Source organism: Giraffa tippelskirchi, chromosome 1 (genome assembly GCF_054371585.1).
Source record: "Giraffa tippelskirchi isolate mGirTip1 chromosome 1, T2T-mGirTip1v1.2.pri, whole genome shotgun sequence".
NCBI lineage: Eukaryota > Metazoa > Chordata > Mammalia > Artiodactyla > Giraffidae > Giraffa > Giraffa tippelskirchi.
Window position 1 is genome coordinate 171,546,411 of NC_137275.1, and position 24,032 is coordinate 171,570,442.

General features: G+C 36.0%; 1 protein-coding gene and 2 long non-coding RNA genes across 6 annotated transcripts in view; 2 read left to right on the forward strand and 1 right to left on the reverse strand.

Annotated features, from left to right (window-relative positions):
• The window catches only part of VPS13A (vacuolar protein sorting 13 homolog A), a 271,242-nt gene that overhangs the window by 139,370 nt on the left and 107,840 nt on the right, over positions 1-24,032 (forward strand). For all 4 annotated transcript variants that reach the window (XM_081505891.1, XM_081505901.1, XM_081505918.1 and 1 more), the window contains 5 exons: positions 13,249-13,396; positions 16,988-17,115; positions 17,398-17,567; positions 18,084-18,301; positions 19,111-19,343. In XM_081505891.1, the coding sequence (XP_081362017.1) occupies positions 13,249-13,396; positions 16,988-17,115; positions 17,398-17,567; positions 18,084-18,301; positions 19,111-19,343 (897 nt within the window). The remainder of the gene's footprint in view (positions 1-13,248; positions 13,397-16,987; positions 17,116-17,397; positions 17,568-18,083; positions 18,302-19,110; positions 19,344-24,032) is intronic.
• On the forward strand, positions 4,521-9,705 carry LOC145512311 (uncharacterized). The gene is made up of 2 exons (XR_014058466.1): positions 4,521-4,735; positions 6,622-9,705. It is a non-coding gene; the product is annotated as an uncharacterized LOC145512311 (long non-coding RNA).
• LOC145512307 (uncharacterized) lies at positions 9,724-23,299 on the reverse strand. The gene is made up of 3 exons (XR_014058462.1): positions 20,140-23,299; positions 17,625-17,721; positions 9,724-10,348 (listed from the first exon to the last, which is right to left on the reverse strand). It is a non-coding gene; the product is annotated as an uncharacterized LOC145512307 (long non-coding RNA).

Genomic DNA, 24,032 nt, shown 5'->3' on the forward strand with positions numbered 1-24,032 from the left:
CCTTGATGGACTCCTTTTCCTATTTGGAACCAGTCTGTTGTTCCATGTCCAGTTCCAACTGTTGCTTCCTGACCTGCATACAGGTTTCTCAAGAGACAGGTCCGATGGTCTGGTATTCCCATCTCTTTCAGAATTTTCCACAGCTTATTGTGATCCACACAGTCAAAGGCTTTGGCATAGTCAATAAAGCAGAAATAGATGTTTTTCTGGAACTCTCTTGCTTTTTCGATGATCCAGCAGATGTTGGCAATTTGATTTCTGGTTCCTCTGGCTTTTCTAAAACCAACTTGAACATCTGGAAGTTCATGGTTCACGTATTGCTGAAGCCTGGCTTGTAGAATTTTGAGCATTACTTTGCTAGCATGTGAGATGAGTGCAATTGTGCAGTAGTTTGAGCATTCTTTGGCATTTCCTTTCTTTGGGATTGGAATGAAAACTGACCTTTTGCAGTCCTGTGGCCACTGCTGAGTTTTCCAAATTTGCTGGCATATCGAGTGCAGCCCTTTCACAGCATCATCTTTCAGAATTTGAAATAGCTCAACTGGAATTCCATCACCTCCACTAGCTTTGTTCGTAGTGATGCTTCTCTTCTTTTCACAGCTGTTTGTAAGGCCTGTTCAGACAGCCATTTTGCTTTTTGCATTTCTTTCCATGGGGATTGTCTTGATCCCTCTCTCCTTTACAGTGTCATGAACCTCCGTCCGTAGTTCATCAGGCACTCTGTCTATCAGATCTAGTCCCTTAAATCTATTTCTCACTTCCACTGTATAATCATAAGGGATTTGATTTAGGTCATACCTGAATGGTCTAGTGGTTTTCCCTACTTTCTTCAATTTGAGTCTGATTTTGGCAATAAGGAGTTCGTGATCTGAGCCACAATTCACTCCCTGTCTTGTTTTTGCTGACTTTATAGAGCTTCTCCATCTTTGGCTGCAAAGAATATAATCAATCTGATTGCAGTGTTGACCATCTGGTGATGTCCACGTGTAGAGTCTTCTCTTGTGTCGTTGGAAGAGGGTGTTTGCTATGACCATGTGTGTTCTCTTGGCAAAACTCTATTAGCCTTTGCCCTGCTTCAATCTGTACTCCAAGGCCAAATTTGCCTGTTATGCCAGGTGTTTCCTGACTTCCTACTTTTGCATTCCAGTCCCCTATAATGAAAAGAACATCTTTTTTGGGTGTTCGTTCTAGAAGGTCTTGTAGGTCTTCACAGAACTGTTCAGCTTCTTCAGCGTTACTGGTCACGGCATAGACTTGGATTCCCATGATATTGAATGGTTTTCCTTGGAAAATAAATTCTTCAGTACCATTTTTCTACATTCCATATGTGTGTGTTAGAATATGATATTTATCTTTCTCTTTCTGACTTACTTCACTCTGTATAATAGGTTCTAGGTTCATCCACCTCATTAGAACTGAATCAAATATGTTCTTTTTTATGGCTGAGTAATATTCCATTGTGCATATGTACCACAACTTCTTTATCCATTCATCTTTTGATGGATATCTAGGTTGCTTCCATGTTCTAGCTATTGTAAATAGTGCTGCTGTGAGCAGTGGGATACATTTGACTTTTTCAATTTTGGTTTCCTCAAGGTATGTGCCTAGGAGTGGGATTGCTGGATCATATGGTGATTTTATTCCTAGTTTTTTTTAAGGAATCTCTGGAGAAGGAAATGGCAACCCACTCCAGTGTTCTTGCCTGGAGAATCCCAGGGACAGCGGAACCTGGTGGGCTGCCATCTATGGGGTCGCACAGAGTTGGACACGACTGAAGTGACTTAGCAGCAGTATACTGTCTTCTATAGTGGCTGTATGCATTTACATTCCCACCAACAGTGCACGAGTGTTCCCTTTTCTCCAAACCCTCTCCAGGATTTATCATTTGTAGATTTTTGATGGTGGCCATTCTGACCGGTTTGAGGTGATATCTCACAGTGGTTTTGATTTGCATTTCTCCAATAATGAGCGATGTTCAGCATCTTTTTGTGTGTTTGTCAGCCATCTGTACGTCTTCTGTGGAGAAAAGTCTGTTTAGGTCTTTCTGCCACTTTTTGATTGGGTTGTTTGTTTTTCTGGCATTGAGTTTTATGAGCTGCTTTTATATTTTGAAAGTTAATCCTTTGTCAGTTGTTTGATTTGTTTTTATTTCCTCCCATTCTGAGGGTTGTCTTTTCACCTTGCTTATAGTTTCCTTTGCTGTGCAAAAGCGTTTAAGTTTAATCAGGCCCCACTTGTTTTCTTTTGTTTTCATTTCCATTACTCTAGGGGATGGGTCATAGAGTCTTGCTTTGATTTGTGTCACTGAGTGTTTTGCCTGTGTTTTGCTCTAAGACTTTTTTAGTTTCTGGTCTTACATTTAGTTTCTGGTCTTTAGTCGATTTTGAGTTTATCTTTGTGTATGGTGTTAGGAAGTGTTCTAATTTCATTTTTATACATGTCGCTGTCCAGTTTTCCCAGCATCATTTATTGAAGAGGCTGTCTTTGCCCCATTGTATATTCTTGCCTCCTTTGTCAAAAATAAGGTACCCATAGGTGCATGGGTGTATATCTGGGCTTTCTATCTTGTTCCATTGGTCTACGTTTCTGTCCTTGTGCCAGTACCATACTGTCTTGATGACTGTGGCTTTGTAGTTTAATCTGAAGTCAGAATGGTTGATTCCTCCAGCTCCATTCTTCTTTCTCAAGAGTGCTTTGGCTATTCAGGGTCTTTTGTGTTTCCATATGAACTGTGAAATTTTTTGTTCTAGTTCTGTAAAAAATGTCATTGGTAATTTGATAGGGATCACATTGAATCTGTAGATTGCATTTCATAGTATGGTCACTTTCACAATATTGATTCTTCCTACCCAGGAACATCGAATATCTTTCCATCTGTTTATGTCATTTTTGGTTTGTTTCATTAGTGTCTTATAATTTTCTGTGTAAGTTCTGTTGTCTCCTTAGGTAAGTTTATTTCTAGATATTTAATTCTTTTTGTTGCAGTAGTGAATGGGATTGATTCCTTAATTTCTCTTTCTGATTTTTCATTTTTCATTTCAAATGCAAGTGATTTCTATGTATTGATTTTGTAGCCTGTGACTTTGATAAATTCACTGATTAGCTCTAGTAATTTTCTGATACTATCTTTTGGGTTTTCTATGTATAGTATCATGTCATCTCAAAACAGTGAGAGCTTTATTTCTTCCTTTCTGATTTGGATTCCTTTTATTTCTTTTTCTTCTCTAATCACTATAGCTATGACTTCCAGAACTGTGTTGAATAATAGTGGCAAAAGTGGACACCCTTGTCCTTTTTCTGATCTTAGGCAGAATGCTTTCATTTTCTCACCCTTGAGAATGTTTGGTGAAGCCTTATCATATATGGCTCTTACTGTGTTGAAGTAGGTTCCTTCTGTGCCCATTTTTTGAAGAGTTTTAATCATAAATATGTGCTGAATTTGTCAAAGGCTTTTTCTGCATCTGTTGAGATGATCATATGATTTTTATCTTTCAGTTTGTTAATATGGTGTATCACATTGATTGATTTGCATATATTGAAAAATCCTTGCATCCCTGGAATAAACCCAACTTGATTGTGTTGTATGAGCTTTTTATATGAGTTGTTGAATTTTGTTTGCTAAAAGTTTGTTGAGGATTTTTTCCATCTATGTTCATCAGTGATATTAGCCTGTAGTTCTGTTTTTGTGTTGTCTTTGTCTGGTTTTGGTATCAAGGTGACTCGTAGAATCGTTTGGAAATGTTCCTTCCTCTGCAATTTTTTGAAGGAGTTTTAGAAGGATAGGCAATAGCTCTTCTCTAAATGTTTGATAGAATTCTCCCGTGAAGCCATCTGGTCCTGGACTTTTGTTTTTTGGGAGATTTTTGATCACAGTTTCACTTTCAGTGCTTATAATTGGGTTGTTCATAATTTCTGTTTCTTCCTGGTTCAGTTTTGGAAGATTGAACTTTTCTTAGAATCTGTCCATTTCTTCTTGTTATCCATTTTATTGTCATATAGTTGTTTGTAATAGTCTGTTATAGTTCTTTGTATTTCTGCATTGTCTGTTGTCATCTCTCCTTTTTCATTTCTAATTTTGTTGATTTTCTTCTTCTTTTTTTTCTTATTGAGTCTGGCTAAAGGTTTGTGAATTTTGTTTATCTTCTCAAAGAACCAGCTTTTAGTTTTATGAATCTTTACCATTGTTTCTTTCCCTTCTTTTTGATTTATTTCTGCTTGGATTTTTATAATTTCTTTCCTTCTACTAATTTTTGGATTTTTTTGTTCTTCTTTTTCCAGTTATTTTAGGTGTAAAGTTAGGTTGTCTATTCGATGTTTTTCTTGTTTCTTGAGGTAGGATTGTATTGCTATAAACTTCCCTCTTAGAACTGCTTTTGCTGCATCCCATAAGTGTTGAGTTGTCGTGTTTTCATTGTCATTTGTTTCTAGAAATTTTTTGATTTCCCTTTTGATTTCTTCAGTAACCTGTTGGTTATTTAGAAACTTGTTGTTTAATCTCCATGTGTTTGTTTTTCTTACAGTTCTTTTCTTGTAATTGATATCCAGTCTCAAAGCGTTGTGGTCGGAAAAGATGCTTGATACGATTTCAGTTTTCTTAAAATAACTGAGGTTTGATTTGTGACCCAAGATGTGATCTATCCTGGAGAATGTTCCATGTGCACTTGAGAAGAAGGTGTATTCTTCTGCATTTGGATGGAATGTACTGAAGATATCAATGAGATCCATCTCATCTAATGTATCATTTAAGACTTGTGTTTCCTTATTAATTTTCTGTTTTAATGATCTGTCCATTGGTGTGAATGGGGTTTTCAAGTCTCCTACTATTATTGTGTTACAGTCAGTTTCTCCTTTTATGTCTGTTAGTGTTTGTCTTATGTATTGAGGTGCTCCTATGTTGGGTTCATAGATATTTACAGTTGTTATGTCTTCTTGGATTGATCCCTTGATAATTATGTAGTGTCCTTCCTTATCTTTTGTAATCTTCTTTATTTTAAGGTCTGTTTTATCTGATATGAGGGTTGCTACTCCAGCTTTCTTCTGCTTTCCATTTGCATGGAATATATTTTTCCATCCTCTCACTTTCAGTCTATATGTGTCTTATATGGGTCTTGTTTTTGTATCCATTCAGTCAATCTGTATATTTTGGTTGGAGGCTTTAATCAATTTACATTTAAAGTAAGTATCAATATATATATGTTCCTATTGCCATTTTCTTAATTGTTTGGAGTTTTATTTTGTAGATCTTTTTTCTTTTCTTGTATTTCTTGACTATATAAATCCCTTTAACATTTATTGTAAAACTGGTTTGGTGGTACTGAATTCTCTTAACTTTTGCTAGTCTTAAAAGCTTTTTATTTCTTCATGAATTTTGAATGAGATCCTTGCTGGATTGAGTAATCTTGGTTTTAGAATTTTCCCCTTCTATTACTTTAAATATATCCTGCCATCCCCTTCTGGCCTGCAGAGTTTCTGCTGAAAAATCAGCTGTTAAATGTATGGGGTTTCCCTTGTATGTTACCTGCTGCTTTTCACTTGCTGCTTTTAATATTCTTTCTTTGTGTTTAGTCTTTGTTAGTTTGGTTAGTATGTGTCTTGGTGTGTTTTCCCTTGAGTTTATCCTGTATGGGACTCTTTGTGTCTCTTGGACTTGATTGACTATTTCCTTTTCCATGTTGGGGAAATTTTCAGCTATAATCTCTTCAAAAATTTTCTCACACCCTTTCTTTTTCTGTTCTTCTTCTGGGACCCCTATGATTTGAATGTTGGTATGTTTGATAGGGTCCCAGAGGTCTCTGAGGCTATCCTCAGTTCTTTTCATTCTTTTTCTTTTATTCTTCTCTTCAGAAGTTATTGCCACCATTTTATCTTCCAATTCACTGATTCGTTCTTCTCCTTCAGATATTCTGCTAGTGATTCCTTGTAGAGTATTTTTAGTTTCAGTAATTGTGTTGTTTGTCTCTCTCTGTTCATTCTTTAATTTTTCTAGATCTTTGTTAATTGGTTCTTGCATTTTCTCCATTCTGTTTTCAACATTTTGATCATGTTTACTGTCATTATTCTGAATTCTTTTTCAGGTAGTTTGCCTCTTTCCTCTTCATTTTTTTGGACTTCCATGTTTCTAGTTTGTTCCTTCGTTTTTGTAGTATTTCTCTGCCTTTTCATTATTTTTTTGAAACTTCTTGTGTTTGAGGTCTCCTTTTCTCAGGCTTCAAGGTTGAATTCTTTCTATCTTTTGGTTTCTGCCCCCTAGGGTTGGTGCAGTGGTTTGTATAAGCTTTGTATAGGGTGAAATTTATGCTAAGTTGTTTTTTGTTTTTCCTCTGATGGGCAAAGTGAGTGAGGTGGTAATCCTGTCGACGATTGGGTTTGTATTTTTGTGATGTTCATTGTTTAAATGAGGCATTCTGCACAGGATGCTACTGGTGGTTGGGTAATGTCAGGTCTTGTATTTAATTGGTTTCCTTTGTGGGAGTTCTCAATATTTGATATTCCTTAAGGTTAGTTCTCTGGTAGTCTAGGGTTCAAGTCAGTGCTCCCACTGCAAAGGTTCAGGGCTTGATCTCTGGTCAGGAACGAAGAATCCACAAGTGGTTTATTATGGCTTAACCAAGATTAAACCAGATACCCCAAAACAAGAAACCAAAGATGAACCCCAGACAAATTGCAGTTACAAAATCTGGCAAATAATAATTAAATAATGGAATATAGACATATACATATACACCCATAAGCAAAATCAAAACAGTCCAACAAAAATAATGTACAATAGATTGACCCGCTCAACAAAGGAAACCAAAAATTATATCTACCGGTTAAGAACAAAACTAACTAAAACACAAACTGAAAACAAAACTAAAGCAAGGCGCAAGTTGGGGAATAAAGCAATAAAAACAAAACTAACGAATGTATTGAGAGGAATGGAAAGAAAGAATAGATACGTAAAGCTAAATAGAAGTAGATAATGAAGATTTATATACATTCAAGATTAACTGCAAGGGGAAAAGAACAGTAGGAAAAGCAATGGAATAAATGTAGAAAAAACAATTATAGGTTTAAAAAATTAAAAGTTGAGTAAAAGAGAAAAGAAGAACAAAAAAAGAGGAAAGCAAAAGAAAAAAAAAAAACAAACAAAACTCCATGGGACTGCAAAAGCCCAAGGTAGAGGCAGAGGTTTATAACAACAATAAAAGTGTGATTGGATAAGAGAAGTCTCAAAAGCTTAATTAGATTTCATAGTGCCAGTAAGATTGACAACTACAACAGAGGGGTGGAAGGAAAAAAGAAAAAAAAATCCAAAGGAAACTACAGAACAAGTCAAAACATAAGAATAATAAATGTTTTTCTTGAGTTCCTGCTGTCAGGATCCTTTCCTTCACTGGGAGTCACAGTGTACCCCACCTCCCTAAGATACCCTCCACCACTGTGCTGGTCTCTGGACCTGCTGTGGGGGCTGCTCAGATTCTAATCTGGTTCTACTCCTGTGTGTTCTTGCCTCCAGTGTCCACGGCTATCGGAACTATTGCATTTTGTGTGTGGGGGGGAGCTCTCAATGTCCTTTTATATATTCCATATATACAGAGTCTGCCTAGTTGATCATGTGGATTTAATCTGCAGCTTGTATAGCTGATGGGAAAGTTTTGGGTGTTCTTCTTTATCTATACTACCCATGGGTTTCAATGTGGTTTTATTTCCACCTCTGCCTGTGGGTCATCCACTGGGGTTTGCTCCTGAGGCTGCCCTGAAGGACTTGGATCTGTCCCTATAAGGGCCAGGTGCAGAGGTGGTGCAGCTGCTTAGTTTGCAGGGGTTCTGGCAGCACCAGGTACTTGGGATTGATGGCAAGCGCAGCAGGAAATACAGTGTTCTAGAAGGGTATGGCAACCAGTATTGGCCAACCCATATTGGACGCGACCAATACACGAAGTGACCCTGTGTACATAGGCGCAAGATTTTTTTTTTTTTGCCTGTGGCAGCTCCAAGCCAATGAGAGTTGAGCGTTTAGGTGGCGCAGCTGCTCTGGTCGCGGGAACCCTGGTGGCATCAGGTGTGCAGGGACACAGACTGCTTCAGCAGTTGGGGTTGTGGCCCTATCAGAGTCTTTTTTCCAGCCTCTGGTAGCTGGCGATCAGAAGGTGTCTTTGGCCAGTCTTTCTCCATTCAGGCACTTAGAGGACTCCCTTGCTTGCAGTCCTCTGTTGTTTGGGGCATCAGGCACGTAGAGGGGGGCCCCCCTGGATGGGGTCCTATTCTGTAAATTGGCACTCAGGCATTTAAAGGGGCACACTGGCTGAGGTCCTACTCTTTAGTTTGTGGCATCAGTCACTTAAAGGATACCCTGAGAGGGGTCCTACTCTACAGTTCTGTGGGTCAGGCACTTGATGGGCCAGCCTCAATATTGGTCAGTTGCTGATGCTGACCTTTAAGGAGAAAGAGGCTATGGTGATGGCACCACCCCCTACGTATGACTGAGCAGTATTGCCTTCCTTCCATGGTTGCCTGGTTTTCTTCCACAGGCATTTCCCACCACAGTCTTCTCCATCACGTTCCCTTGTGGCGGGGGGGTGGGGTCTCTCCACAGTCAACAGCTGCCCTGCCCTGGTATTGCTCCATAATCCCTAAACTCCAGCTCCCAGCCACTGTGCCTTCTAGGGGACCTGAGTCCCTGTCTGGGGTACATAAAGCTGCAGCAAGGACTGTCTTTTTCTCATTCTGTTTAGGCTGCCACAGATCAGCTGTTTCACTCTCAGCCTTAAATGTTTCTGTTCTGACTCAGACAGTTACCCTGATGTGGGGATTGGTCCCCTGCTTCAATTTCCCCACCTGCCGAGGGCAGGTCCAGTCCTAGTAACACTCCTGTATTTCCCCCTAGTTCTTTTGTCCTACTGAATTTTGCATGGTTCTGTGTATTCTTTTACATTGGTCAGGTACTCCTGTCCTCTCTCAGCTGGTGTTCTGCATGCACTTCTGTGTCTGTAAGTGTATTCCTGACGTATCTGTGGAGAGAGATGTACTCCATGTTCACCTACTCCTCTGCCGTCTTGTTCTCTCTGAATGTTGATCACTTATTCAACAAATATTTGAGTGCCTGCTATGTGTTAGACCCTGTGCTGGATATTGGAAATCTGATTGCAAAGAAATTGTGACATTGTTGATGTCTCCATGGAACTTACCAGTATAATGCAGGGGCTGGTGGTGATCCAGAGGTGAGATAGACAGGCACATAGTTAAAATAGTTAAAAATTATCGTAAATGTCATGAAGGAAACAATGTTAGACGTGGTATTGTAAGTAATCAGTTAGATACTTTAATAAAGATCTTAATGAAGCAGTCTAAGGCTAGAAATGATTTGGAAATCATCAAATTATAGATGGTATTTGAAGCCGTGGGAATATATGAGGTAACCTCGCAGAGGTCCTAGAAGAATGGAGATGTTGAAGATGAAGTGGCAAATGGGTCAGTAACTTAGACATAAATCAGTTGATATTACTTCACAAATCTCTAGTGTAACTATCCACAAGTTCACTTGTCTGCCTTTTGACTGGATAGAAGTCCTAACTGGATCACATTTTTTGCTTAAGCGATAGCAGCATATACTCTTTTTGGAAGATTTCTTTAAGAAACCTACATAACAGATTCTCTTCTCTCCCCCCACCTCCCAGTTTTCCTTTCTATTTCTCTCTGTAAAAATTATATTCAAAAAGAAAATCATCACTTTACCAAAAATTTTGAATTTTTAACTTGAAATGTATTTAGACCTTAAAACATAATGATCTCAAGTGAAAATCTTTAAACTCTCAGTGTATAAGGTCATATGGACTCCCTAACGTATAGATGGGCAATATCTTCTTAAACAATTGAAATCTCTTTATATTGCTAAGAAACCAGTTAGAAACTTATAAAAACATAAGTAACATGTTCCACCTAGTATACTGGGCAAGTTCTCTCTTCCCTGGGCCCAGTCGTTAGGCAGACTTCTGTGGGACAGCTGGGACACCAGTTTTCTCCACTCTTCTCCAGGGAGAATCCATGCAGAATGTTCAGATGATGTTACAGACCTTCTGAAAATGTCCGGTTGCCTTCCCGGACAGCTCAAATTGGGTCTTCCCCTGTACTGCTCTGTCTGAATAGTTAGCATCTATTGTGGCCCACCCCCAGGATCACACATTTGAACTCTTAGACATCATTTTCTGTATCACAGAGAGGCTAGAATGCGTCTAGACTAAGAGCTGCAGTTTGTGATTTCTGACTTGTCAGCTGTTCAGGGATAGCACACAGCCAGTTCTGACAGGTAGGAGCCACAGACCAGCCTTCCTTGGATCCTTACAGTTCTTCTGCTTTCTGCACTGGGCTGTTGGCAAGAGTGAAGAGTGATGATTAATGTCAGTATTGGGGGTTGGGGTGCATACAATATACATGCACTAATTGAAAGACATTGTTTAGAAGTTGTTATTTCATTTTACTAATTTATATCAATATACTATTTTCTCAACGCCTATTACATAATAGGGCTTCCCAGGTGGCTCAGTGGTAAAAGAATCTGTCTGCCAAGCAGGAGACACGGGTTCTTTCCCTGGGTTGGGAAGATCCTTTGGAGAAGGAAATGGCAACCTACTCCAGTATTCTTGCCTGGGAAATCCCATGAACAGAGGAGCCTGGCAGGCTAAAGTCCATGGGGTGGCAAAGAGTCAGACATGACTTAGCAACCAAACATAAACATTTTAATCACAAAATAGCAGTCATGAATAAATGAAAATTTAACAAACAAGTAGCAAGAATAAGGTACACATAGAGTTTATCTTAAAACACTAGTTTACCACCTTTCAAATGCAGTCAAAAGAAGTCTGATGCAAATAAAACTGTTAAATTTTGTGGAATTAAAGTTATCCCTTTGAGGTCATTAAATGTATTGATTTAAAACTCACAGGTCTTTCTTTAAAAGCCTGATTGTGTTAGAGTTCTCCAGAAAAATAGAACCAATAGGATGTGTGTGTGGCATGGGGTGTGTGTGTGTGTCTGTCTGTATACTCTTGATCTGGATACATTAGACTGATTTCCTGAAGACTCAATTTTAATCTGTCCCTGACTCTGAAGTTGAGATCCAGGAGAAGTTAAATATGTGATATCCCCTACAGTGAACTGCCAACAGCTGCTACCTGGGGTGTCTTGATAGAGGATGACTCAATTTCGTTCTAGTGGATCTTCCCCAGAAGGGAGCTGAGCATTTGTAGATGGTCTATACCACCATATGTATATATAACATCTAGAATAATATTTGACTCAATCTCTATGTACTGTGCCCCAGTCAAGTTGACATAAAATTAACTGCCACAGCTTTCAAGATAGGTCTTATGCTAGTGGTTTAACGTTGAATTCACAAAGCATGAGTTTTGAGTTAGTGTGTTGCTTTAAGTGTACTTAAGCTTGATACTTAATCATTTAAATCTCAGCTTCTTATAATATCAAGATTATACTCTTTGTACCTAGGACTTTTGTGAGGTTCAGGTGAAGTAATTCATGTAAAACATATTGTAAAATATTTTCAATTTTATAAATTTATTATTTTTAAAAATTTTAATTGCAGGATAATTGCTTTACAGTATTGTATTAGTCTCTGCCATACATCAACATGAATCAGCCATAGGTATACATATGTCCCCTCCTCGTGGACTTCCTTCTCACCCCATCTCACCCCTCCAGTTGTTACAGAGCATCTTATTTGAGCTCCCTGTATCATGCAGCAAATTTCCACTGGCTATCTGTTTTACATATGGTAATTTATATGTTTCCCTGCTACTCTCTCAGTTCATCACTCCCTCTTCTTCCCCTTCTGTGTCTACAAAGTCTGTTCTCTATCTCTGCATCTCCATTGCTGCCCTGCACATAGGATCATCAGCACCATCTTTGTAGATTCCATATATATGTGTTAATATGTGATACTTGTTTTTCTCTTTCTGACTGACTGAATAACAAGCCCTAGGTTCATCCACCTAATTAGGACTAACTCAAATGTGTTTTTTTTTATGGCTGAGTCAATTCCTTTGTGTATATATACCACAACTTCTTTATCCATTTATCTGTTGATGGACACCTAGGTTGCTTCCATGTCCTAGCTATGGTAAATAGTGTGCAGCAAACATTGGATTATGTGTGTCTTTTTCAGTTATGATTTTCTCAGGGTGTATGCCCAGTAATGGGATTGTTGGGTTATAAGATAGTTATATTCCTAGTTTTTTAAGGAATCTCCATACTGTTCTCCATAGTGGCTCTATCAATTTGCATTCCCACCAGCAGTGCAAGAGGGTTTCCTTTTCTCCACTCCCTGTCAAACATTTATTGTTTGTAGATTTTTTTGATGATGGCCATTCTGACTGGTGTGAGGTGATACCTCATTGTAGTTTTGACTTGCATATCTCTAATAATGAGTGATGTTGAGCATCTTTCCATGTGATTATTAGCCATTTGAATGTCTTCTTTGGAGAAATGACTGTTTAGGTCTTCTACCCATTTTTTGATTGGATTGTTTGCTTTCCTGATGTTGACCTGTGTGAGCTACTTGTATATTCTGGAGATTAATCCTTTGTCAATTTTATTTGCAATTATTTTCTCCCATTTTGAGGGTGATCTTTTAATATTGATTATTGTTTCCTTTGCTGTGCAAAAGCCTTTAAGCTTTTTTAAGTCCCATTTGTTTATTTTTGTTTTATTTCCATTACTGTAGGAGGTGGGACAAAGAGAATCTTGCTGTTATATATGCTGAAGTGTGTACTGCCTGTGTTTTCCTCTAAGAGCTTTATAGTTTCTGGCCTTATATTTAAGTCTTTAATCCATTTTGAATTTATTTTTGTGTATGGTGTTAGGAAGTGTTCTGAATTTATTATTTTTGATTATTCCATATTTGTCAATTGAGGGGCTTACTAACCAAAAAAAAAAATAGTAGCTACATGAATACTTAAAGATGAAAGTTCATTTTAAAGGCTTAAAACTAGTAGGCTAATTGCTGCATTCATAACAAAGTTTATCATTCATAGCTTCTGGTATTGATACTGGCATTTAATTTAGTTCTGTATTTCACAGGGTACTAAAGAATACATGGTCATTTAGAAAATGAAACATTCAGTTAAAGGAATTATCTAATGTGTTGAAAGTTGGTTTTGCATGGGTTTGAAATGAAACAGTTTTTCTTGTATAAAAATTTTTCACTACATGAAGTAGTAATGTTGAAATGGTCAAATCTTATTTTTTTAACAGTTCATTCTTAGTCAAGAAGATATAACCACCATTTTTAAAACATTATATGGCAACATATGGTATGAAGGTGATCGTGCTTCACATGAAGTAACAAAAGATCAGTCCAGTGTTACTAGTGGTGCTACTAATGCTTCACACCATTCATCAGGTATGTTCTTAACCTTAAATTAGTCCCCCTCCTCCTTCTTTCTGTCTGTCCTTCCTTTCATTCTCCCTAATTGTAGGTTTGGATAAAATAAGATTTATAAGCCTTTTCTATTTAGGTAATCTTATTCAGGTAGTTCTCATTTATATGTTATTAGTCATTCTGTTGATTTTTTTCCTTTGAATCAAAATTCTAATTTTTGTGATAAAATTCCTTAGTGTGTGTTTTTTCTTGTTATCGTAACTCCCCTGTAAGTTCCTATTTTTCAGTTTTCAATTTTTCTCCTCATCCTTTGTCTTCTCCCTTGTTCCTAATGAAGCATATGTTCCGATGGAATATTTCATATTAATATTAGAAGTATCAGAATATTAGCAGTCTCAAAAGAGGATGATCATTAGTGATGGACTCCAGCAAATATTTAGAAGATACATGGATAAAATAGAGCAGAAGGAATTGTAACTCAGTAGAAGGCTGCATCCAATGTTGGATTTAATTTGTTATGTAGAAACCTAACTAGGGTCTAAGTTCAATACCAGCACATAAGGAGACTGGGTAATAATTAGAACTACTAGATGATTTTGTTTCACTAGAATAAATTCTCCTCATTCTGGCATTTTGGGGGAACCCCAAGTCTCCCTACCTCAAACTGAAATCTGCTAGTTTACAAGATCCCCACTTGCCAAGGCCTGACATGTTGCACAGCTTTTCCAGTCAGAATCCCAGAAAAGAAACAACCTTACATTTATTTATAACATTATAGGAATCATCATTCTTACTATCTAGAATAAGCAACCCAGTACTTTATAGTTAAATATTAATGATCAGATATAAAGAAAATCATAAGAACCCAAGCATAAAAGCAGGCAAGATAAACAAAATAGTGTTTCTTGAATGAGACAAAAATAATTGAAGAAACAAAAGAGAATGTGAACAGAAAACTAACTCTAATTCATAATAACAGAATTCTAGGAGTATAAGAACTGAATCCTACCATCACTACCTTCTGTCTTTCTAAGATAAGAAAGAGTTCTTAGAAGAGAACTCTAGAGAACTAAGTAAATATTGAAACAAATTCTTGGATATAAAGAATTACCAAGTTTCAAGCTGATTGAATACTCTCCATGCAAACAGATTTTCATGAAATGTCAGAACAACAGAAGTAATATTGAAGAAAAATCAGGCTGCCTGTTAGGACTTAGAAAAAAAGTGACTGGAATCAGATTCATCATGAATGAAACTGGATGGGATGGGATCAATGGAGGATAAAAGACAGTGGGGGTAATATTGGAAAATATATTTCTAAGGAAAATAATTTTGAAGTTAGGATTCCATATATGGTCACACCATCATCCAAATGTGAAAACAATTTTTAGATTTCCAGAGACTCAAAGTTTACTTTCTTTATACCCATTCAGGTACAGCTCATTTTATTGCACTTCATTTTTATTGTATTTCTCAGACATTGCATTTTTTACAGATTTAAAGTTTATGGCAACCCTGAGTCAAGAAAGTCTATCTGGGTGCCATTTTTTCCCTAACAAAATTAGTTTTTAATTAAGATATATATATTTTAAAAACATAATGCTGTTGTGTTATTGTAGACTATAATATAGTATAAGCATAACATTTTATATGTACTGGAAAACCAGTTTGTGTGACTTGCTTTGTTGTGGTATTCATTTTATTGCAGTAGTCTGGAACCAAACTTGCAGTCTCTGAGGTATACTGGTAGTTTGAAAATATATTCTAGCAAAGCAAATAAGGAATCCAGGAAAGGGGAAAACATGGGATTCAAATACAGAGAGCATGAAAAAGGAATCCCCGAATTATCTCTTACTGGGCTAGAAAGTACTTGGTTTTCATTAATAAGCTATTGGGGCTTCCCTGATGCCTAGCAGGTAAAGAATCCATCTGCAATGCAGGAGATGTGGATTTGATCCCTGTGTCTGGACGATCCCCTAGAGAAGGAAATGGCAACCCATTCCAGTTATTCTTGCCTGGGAATTCCATGGACAGAGAAAAGCCTGGCAGGCTACAATCCAGAGAGTCAAAAAGAGTCAGACGTTACTGAGTGATTGAGCACACATTAGTCTCTTCATTTAAAATAGATTTTTCAGTCTCAATACTGAGATTTTTCAGTGTTGCAGTCTTGCATAATTTTGTTGAACTTCTTCCTAAGTATGTTTTTTGATGCTACTGCAAATATTTTAAAAAGTACATTTCTCAGTTGTTATTGATACAACTGATATTTGCATATTAACCCTATATCTTGTTAAAAATGCTAAATTGATTTCTTAATTCTAGTAATTTGTTGGAGATGAATTAGGGTTTTCTATGTAGTCGATCATGCTGAGAAAGGCATTTTTACTTTCTACTGTGTAGAGATTATTATGTATAAATAATTTTGTGATAATAAACTCTACAACTTAAATGAAATGTACAAATTTTTTGAAAAAAGTAATCAAAACTGACATAAGATGAAATGGAAATAAGATGAGTAGTTCTGCATCTACTAAAACAACTGAATTTCAGTGGTGAATTCTGTTAAACATTTAAATAAGATACCAGTGTTAAACAAACCTTTTGGAAAATAGAGGAGGAGGGAACACTTCCTTAGTCATTTTATAAAGCAAGCATTACCCTGATATCAAAAACCCAAATAAAAAACAACTTTGAGGAAAGAATATTGCACCCTAATATCCCTAATGAACACAGGAATAAAAATTCTTAAGAGCATAGCGTACTAAATCCAGCAATAAGCATATGGGATGTGTCATCTTGACTTAGACTTATCCTAAAATGCAGAGTTTGTTTAACCCTCAAAAATCAATTAAAGTAACACCAAATTAATAGAAAAAGGAGAAAAAATTATATCACCTGAATAGATGCAGAAAAAGCATTTGCTAAAAGTCACCTATTTGTGATAAAAACTAGAAATATCTCAAAGATATACTTAATGGTGAAGTGGAAAGTTTTCCACCTAAAATAGGAACAAAGCAAGAATGTCCACAGTCACATTCCTATTCAACTAGTAATCATTGACAGAGCAATACAGCAAAGAAAAGGATTAATAGATCTACAGAATCCATTTAATATCTACCATATGTATGTAATACCTTGCCCCAAGATATAAAATGTAGAAAAGATTGAATTTTGCATCCTTTTGGTTAGTGGAACATTTTTAAAATGCCATCTAAAGCATCTTGTTTGGTTTTAGTTTTTTTTGAAGTAAAATTTAAATACAAAACACATATGCCAGCTACTTTGGTAGGCATTTTACACATGCTGTTTTGCTGAATTGCCAAAACAGACCCAGGGGTTGGTTCTTTTATTCTCATTTTACAAAAATTAAACCAAGAGTTTATTAAAAGTAAACCAGGAGTTTAATTTATACTCCCAGATTATTATGTAAAGAATGCTAACCCTGGAGTTAAGTGAGTTCCACGTCTGAATTTTTAAATCTTTTTGAATTTTTTAAAAAAATTATACCATACCCATTTATTTAATAATTATGTTGAATCTACTTCAGTTCTATCTTAATGAGTTCTACCATTCCTGACCTTTTTCTTTTATCCACTAACTAATTTTTCCAAGGAACAACTGTAGTGACAGCTGCTGTGGTAGAAGTACATTCACATGCTTCTCAAGTTAAGACAACACTAAATATGAGTTTCAGAACTGATGATCTGACCATGGTACTGTATAGTCCAGGTCCTAAACAGGTAAGTTAAAGAAGAGAAACTATATTTTTGCTGTTTCCTGTGTTTTGTTGTATCTGTTCCTTTGAGAAAAATTGTTGCTCTTTTCACGTTAATATTTAACTAGTTGCTTTTTAAAATGAGTTTTCTTACGTATAGCCTTTGATATGAAAAATAATATTTTAAAGTTAATATATGCCTTTCATTATGAACTCTTGGAGATAGAGAATGTGGTATTTCATATCTTAAAATATGTTTTAAATTTGTATTTTTGTGTAAAATTTGTATTGATTTCTTTTTCCTCAGACTTCCTTTACAGATATTCGTGATCCTTCTCTGAAACTTGCTGAATTTAAGTTGGAGAATATTATAAGTACTTTAAAAATGTATACAGATGACTCAACATTTTCTTCCTTCTCATTAAAAAACTGTATTTTAGATGACAAAAGGCCCCATATCAAGAAGGCAACTCCTAGGTAATAGTGTTTTAAATTATTATTGAGCAGTGGTTGGTATATTTTTACAGAACTTACTCTCAAAGTTGCATGTGCATTTTCTGAGTATATCCTGAAATCTTCAAATCTTCAATGCAGTTGATTACATAGTTCTCAGTCAACATTGCTGTTCTTGCTGAATGGTTAAATAGAAAAAAATGGTTAAATAGAAATAATCAGTGTAATTAAATTGGTTTTAAATTAATCTCTATTATCTGAATTATGAATCCATACAATTGTAATGGTAATATATGAAAATTTGTGGAAAAAATATGCTGAGATTCAAAATTCTGATAATTTCTTAAGGATATACTTCCTATATTATAGAACAGTTGTGCTCTTGAAGTCTGTAAATTTATTATTTCTCTTATCTTACTAAGAGAAATGACTTCAGAACATTGGCTTGCTGTCAGTGAAAGCAATGAGAGACCTTTGAGTTTTATTGGTATGTTTGATTATGTACATGATACTCATAGGAATTGTGATTGTGTTTTTCAGAATGATAGGACTGACAGTTGGGTTTGACAAAAAGGACATGATGGATGTAAGGTATAGGAGAGTCCGAGATGGTTGGGTGGCTGATATAGTCCTTCAAGAAATGTATATTTGTGCAAGTGTGGAATTTCTGCTGACAGTTGCAAATGTCTTTCTTGAGGCCTACACTACAGGCACTGCTGTAGATACCAGTGTTCAAACATGGTCTGCTAAAGAAGAAGGTTGGTTATTGACTAAAATATTTCATATCTGTTACTGAAGTGCTATAATAACACTTACCTTGATTATCCTTCTAGATGGTGAGGTTAAGTAGATCAATAAGTTAAAAATCTTTATTTTTCAGAGGTAAGAGGAAAATTTAAATGTGTTTTCTGATAAGATAGACAGTTTGTGTATTTTTCAAGGCATAAGTAGATACTGGGTTCAAAAATTATGAGACCCATGTTAAAATAAGTAATTGTACCTCTTTGAAGACAATAATTTGAAAGATTTTCTTGGAAGGAAACAATAATGAAACAATGACTCCTTTTCATAATTAAAGATAGTATTTTAACTTAAGCTTGTCTTATATTTACATGTTTATTTTTGCTTTCTGGCTAGGCCACTCAATCAGGGATTGAACGCGTGTCCCCTGCAGTGAAAATGCGGAGTCTTACCTACTGGACCCCGCAGAGAAGTCCCTAAAGTTCTTTTGTTCTTGTTACATTTATAATTTTCTGTTATCTTTTGTATATTTCATTCCCTGTAGTGTGGTAGAAAGAGTGTCAAGCTAAGTGTTAGAAACTAGGTTTATTTTCAGCTCTGCCATTAAATAGTAGAGATTTCCCCTCACACTTTAAAATATTCTTATGGCTATGAGTTCTTTAAATCTTACACTAATAGAGTTTCAGTAAATTCTTTTGGTATCTAAGTGTTTTTATTTTGCTTTTTACTTCAAATGAAGATATCATTTTCCTATAAATAATTTTTTATAATACATATAAGAAAGATTTATAGCTATTTTAAGACATTATCTGTGTTTTTATTTTAGTACCTATACAGCAATCAGGAAAGTGGGAAATGAATATCACTATTAAAAATCCTGAAATTGTGTTTGTGGCTGATATGACAAGAAATGATGCTCCTGCCTTGGTCATTACAACACAATGTGAAATATATTGGCTAGGTGACTTTGAAAATGACACAATGACTGCTGCCATTAAAGATCTCCAAGTGAGAGCATGCCCATTTCTTCCAGTCAAGAGAAAAGGAAAAATCACTACTGTGAGTTTTCTATTTACTTGTCAGCTTAATTGTAAACTATTTTAGATTTAGCGTTTATCACTTTAGGAAACTGGCTACATACTCTCCAACCTTATTCTATAAAATACTTTTCTTTTGTCTTGGAGAGCCTAATTTAGATTATTATTGCACCAGCTTTTAAACTCTCTTTTCATTTTTTCCATTTATTCCTCATTGTTTTGTATATTTATGGGAATAGTCACACTAAGAAGTTGGTTTTATCTAAATACTTCTCAGTGAAGGCTTTACTCTGATTTTCTCTCCATGTCACTTCCACACTGCTTTTAGGTGGTTAAGACTTTCTAGCAATTGTTTGTTGTGTTGTTTCAGTTTTATTATTTTTAATTTTTTTCTCCCATCTAGACCTATTTTTTCTCAGATATGTTATTTGCTTTTCTCCATATGGCTTATTTGAACCATCAGTCATATGCTTTGACATACTTCACGTTTTATTTTATTTTCTAGTATCCTCTTGGCCTTCCTCCTCTTCATAACTGATTAAAATTTGCTTCTTCAAAGACATCTTTTCAAGTTAACTATCTAACTCCTAGTACTCTTTTAAAACACTTATGAAAATGTACCACAATTTCTTTATCCGTTCATCTGTTGATGGACATCTAGGTTGCTTCCATGTTCTAGCTTTTGTAGATAGTGCTGCAATGAACAGTGGGATACATGTGTCTTTTTCAGTTTTGGTTTCCTCAGGGTATGTGCCTAGGAGTGGGATTGCTGGATTATATGGTGATTTTATTCCTAGTGTTTTAAGGAATCTCCATACCGTCTTCCATAGTGGCTGTATCCATTTACATTCCCACCAACAGTGCAAGAGCATTCCGTTTTCTCCACACCCTCTCCAACATTTATTGTTTGTAGACTTCTTCGGGATGGCCATTCTGACCCATGTGAGGTGATACCTCATTGTAGTTTTGATTTTCATTTCTCTAATAATGAGTGATGTTGAGCATCTTTTCATGTGTTTGTTAGCCATCTGTATATCTTTGGAGAAATGTCTGTTTAGGTCTTTTTCCCACTTTTGATTGGGTTGTTTGTTTTTCTGGTATTGAGCTGTATGAGCTCCTTGTACATTTTGGAAGTTAATCCTTTGTCAGTTGTTTGATTTGCTTTTATTTTCTCCCATTCTGGGGGTTATCCTTTCACCTTCCTCATAGTTTCCTTTGCTGTGCAAAAGCTTTTAAGTTTAATCAGGTTCCACTTGTTTACTTTTGCTTTTATTTCCACTACTCTAGGAGATGGGTCATAGAGGAGATATCTTGCTTTGATTTATGTCATTGAGTGTTCTGCCTGTGTTTTGCTCTGAGTTTTATAGCTTCTGGTCTTACATTTAGGTCTTTAATCCATTTTGAGTTTATCTTTGTGTATGGTGTTAGGAAGTGTTCTAATTTCATTTTTTTACGTGTCGCTGTCCAGTTTTCCCAGCACCATTTATTGAAGAGTCTGTCTTTGCCCCACTGTATATTCTTGCCTCTTTTGTCAAAAATAAGGTACCCATAGGTGCATGGGTTTATTTTTAGGCTTTTTATCTTGTTCCATTGGTCTTCTTTTCTGTTTTTGTGCCAGTACCATACTGTCCTGATGACTGTGGCTTTGTAGTTTAATCTGAAATCAGAAAGCTTGATTCCTCCAGCTCCATTCTTCTTTCTCAAGACTGCTTTGCCTATTCAGGGTCTTTTGTGTTTCCGTATGAATTGTGAACTTTTTTGTTTACATATCGTTGTTCATAATAGTCTCTTATAATCCTTAGTATTTTTGCATTGTCTGTTGTAACCTCTCCTTTATTTTCCCTAGTTTTGTTCATTTGATTCTTCTCTCTTTTTCTTATTGAGTCTGGCTAAAGGTTTGTGAATTTTGTTTATCTTCTCAAAGAACCAGCTTTTAATTTTATTAATCTTTACTGTTATTTCTTTCACTTCTTTTTCATTTATTTCTGCTTGGACCTTTATTATTTCTTTCCTTCTACTAATTTTGGGAGTATTTTGTTTTTCTTTATCCAGTTGTTTTAGGTGTTAAGTTAGATTGTCTATTTGATATTTTTCTTGTTTCTTGAGGTAGGATTGTATTGCTATAAACTTCCCTTTTAGGACTGCTTTTGTTGCATCCCACTAGGTTTTAGAGTTGTCATGTTTACATTGTCATTTGTTTCTAGAAATTTTTTGATTTCCTTTTTGATTTCTTCAGTAACCTATTGGTTATTTAGAAACGTGTTGTTTAATCTCCATGTGTTTGTTTTTCTCACGGTTTTTTTTCTTGTAATTGATATCTAGTCTCATAGTGTTGTGGTCAGATAAGATGCTTGATATGGTTTCAGTTTTCTTAAAATTTACTGAGGTTTGATTTGTGACCCAAGATGTGGTCTATCCTGGAGAATGTTCCATGTGCCCTTGAGAAGAAGGTTATTCTTCTGCATTTGGATGGAATGTCCTGAAGATACCAATGAGATCCATCTCATCTAATGTATCATTTAAGACTTGTGTTTCCTTATTAATTTTCTATTTTGATGATCTGTCCATTGATGTGAGTGGGATGTTAAAGTCTCCTATTATTACCGTGTTACTGTCAATTTCTCCTTTTATGTCTGTTAGTGTTTGTCTTATGTATTGAGGTGCTCCTATGTTGGGTACATAGATATTTACAATTGTTACGTCTTCCTCTTGGATTGATCCCTTGATCAATCAGTGTAGTATCCTTCCTTGCTTCTTGTAATCTTCTTTATTTTAAGATCTATTTTGTCTGATAGGATTGCTACTCCAGCTTTCTTCTGCTTTCAATTTGCATGGAATATATTTTTCCATATTCTCACTTTCAGTCTATATGTGTCTTTAGGTCTGAAGTGGGTTTCTTATAGACAGCAAATATATGGATCTTGTTTTTGTATCCATTCAGCCAGTCTTCATTATTTTTTTTTTAAACTTACTGTGTTTGTGGTCTTTTCCCAGGGTACAAGGTTGAATTCTTTCTTCCTTTTGGTTTCTGGCCTCCTATGTTTGGTGCAGTGGTTTGTGTAAGCTTCCTATAGGCTGAGATTTGTGATGAGTTTTGTTTGTTTATTTCTTTTTACTCTGATGGGAAAGGATGAGTGAGTTGGTAATCCTGTCTGCTGGTGATTGGGTTTGTATTTTTTTGTTTGTTGTTTAGATGAGGCATCCTGCACAGGGTGCTACTACTGGTGGTTGGGTGATTCTGGGTCTTGTACTCAAGTGGTTTCGTTTGTGTGAGTTCTCACTATTTGATACTCCCTAGGGTTAGTTCTCTGGTAGTCTAGGGTCTTGGAGTCGGTCTTCCCACTCCAAAGGCTCAGGGCTTGATCCCTGGTCAGGAAGGAAGATTCCACAAGTGGTTTGTTATGGCATTAAGTGAGATTAAAACAAATATCCAAAAACGAGAAACCAAAGATGAACCCCAGACAAATGGTGGTTATAAAATCAGGCAAATAATAATTAAAATGATGCAATATACATATACACCCATAAGCAAAGTCAAAACAGTCCAACAAAAATAAAGTATAGTGATTGACCTGGCGAACAAAGGAAATCAAAAATTATATTTACCTGTTAAGGACAAAACTAACTAAAGCATAAACTGGAAAACAAAACTAAAGCAAGGTGTCAATTATGCAATAAAGCAATGAAAAGAAAACTAACACATATATTGCTACTGCTAAGTCACCTCAGTCGTGTCCGACTCTGTGCGACCCCACAGATGGCAGCCCACCAGGCTCCGCCGTCCCTGGGATTCTCCAGGCAAGAACACTGGAGTGGGTTGCCATTTCCTTCTTCAATGCATGAAAGTGAAAGATGAAAGTGAAGTCGCTCAGTCGTGTCCGACTCTTAGCGACCCCATGGACTACAGCCTACCAGGCTCCTCTGTCCATGGGATTTTCCAGGCAAGAGTACTGGAGTAGGGTGCCATTGCCTTCTCATATAGGAAAGGAAAGAAAGAAAAGAAAGAAAGAATGGATATGCAAAGTTAAATACAGGTAGATGAAGATTTATATACATTAAAGATTAACTGCAAGGGGGAAAGAACAGTAGGAAAGGCAAAAAAAGAAACGTAGAAAAAAATATAATAGTTTTAAAAAATTAAAATTATAAAAAAGAGCAAAGAAAAGAAGAAAGAAAAAAGGAAAACACAGAACTGCAAAATCTCAACGCAGAGTCAGGTTTACAACAACAATAAGAAGTGTGACTGAATATACACATATGCATATACACCCATAAGCAAAATCAAAACAGTCCAACAAAAATATAATAGATTGACCTGGTGAACAAAGGAAATCAAGAGTTATATCTACCAGTTAAGAACAAAACTAGCTAAAGACAAACTGGAAAACGAAACTAAAGCAAGATGCAAGTTGGGGAATAAAGCTATGAAAGTAAAGCTAACAAGTGTTTGAGAGGAAAGGAAAGAAAGAATAGATAATGTAAAGTTAAATATAGGTAGATGAAGAAGACTTATATACATTAAAGGTTATCTGGAAGGGGAAAGGAACAGTATGAAAAGCAAACAAAGGAATAAATGTATAAAAAATAATAATCGGTTTAAAAAATTAAAATTAAAAAAGAAAATAAAAAGGAAAATGCCTCAGAACTGCAAAAGCCCAATGTAGAGGCAGAGGTTTATAACAACAATAAAAAATGTGACTGAGGAGAAAAA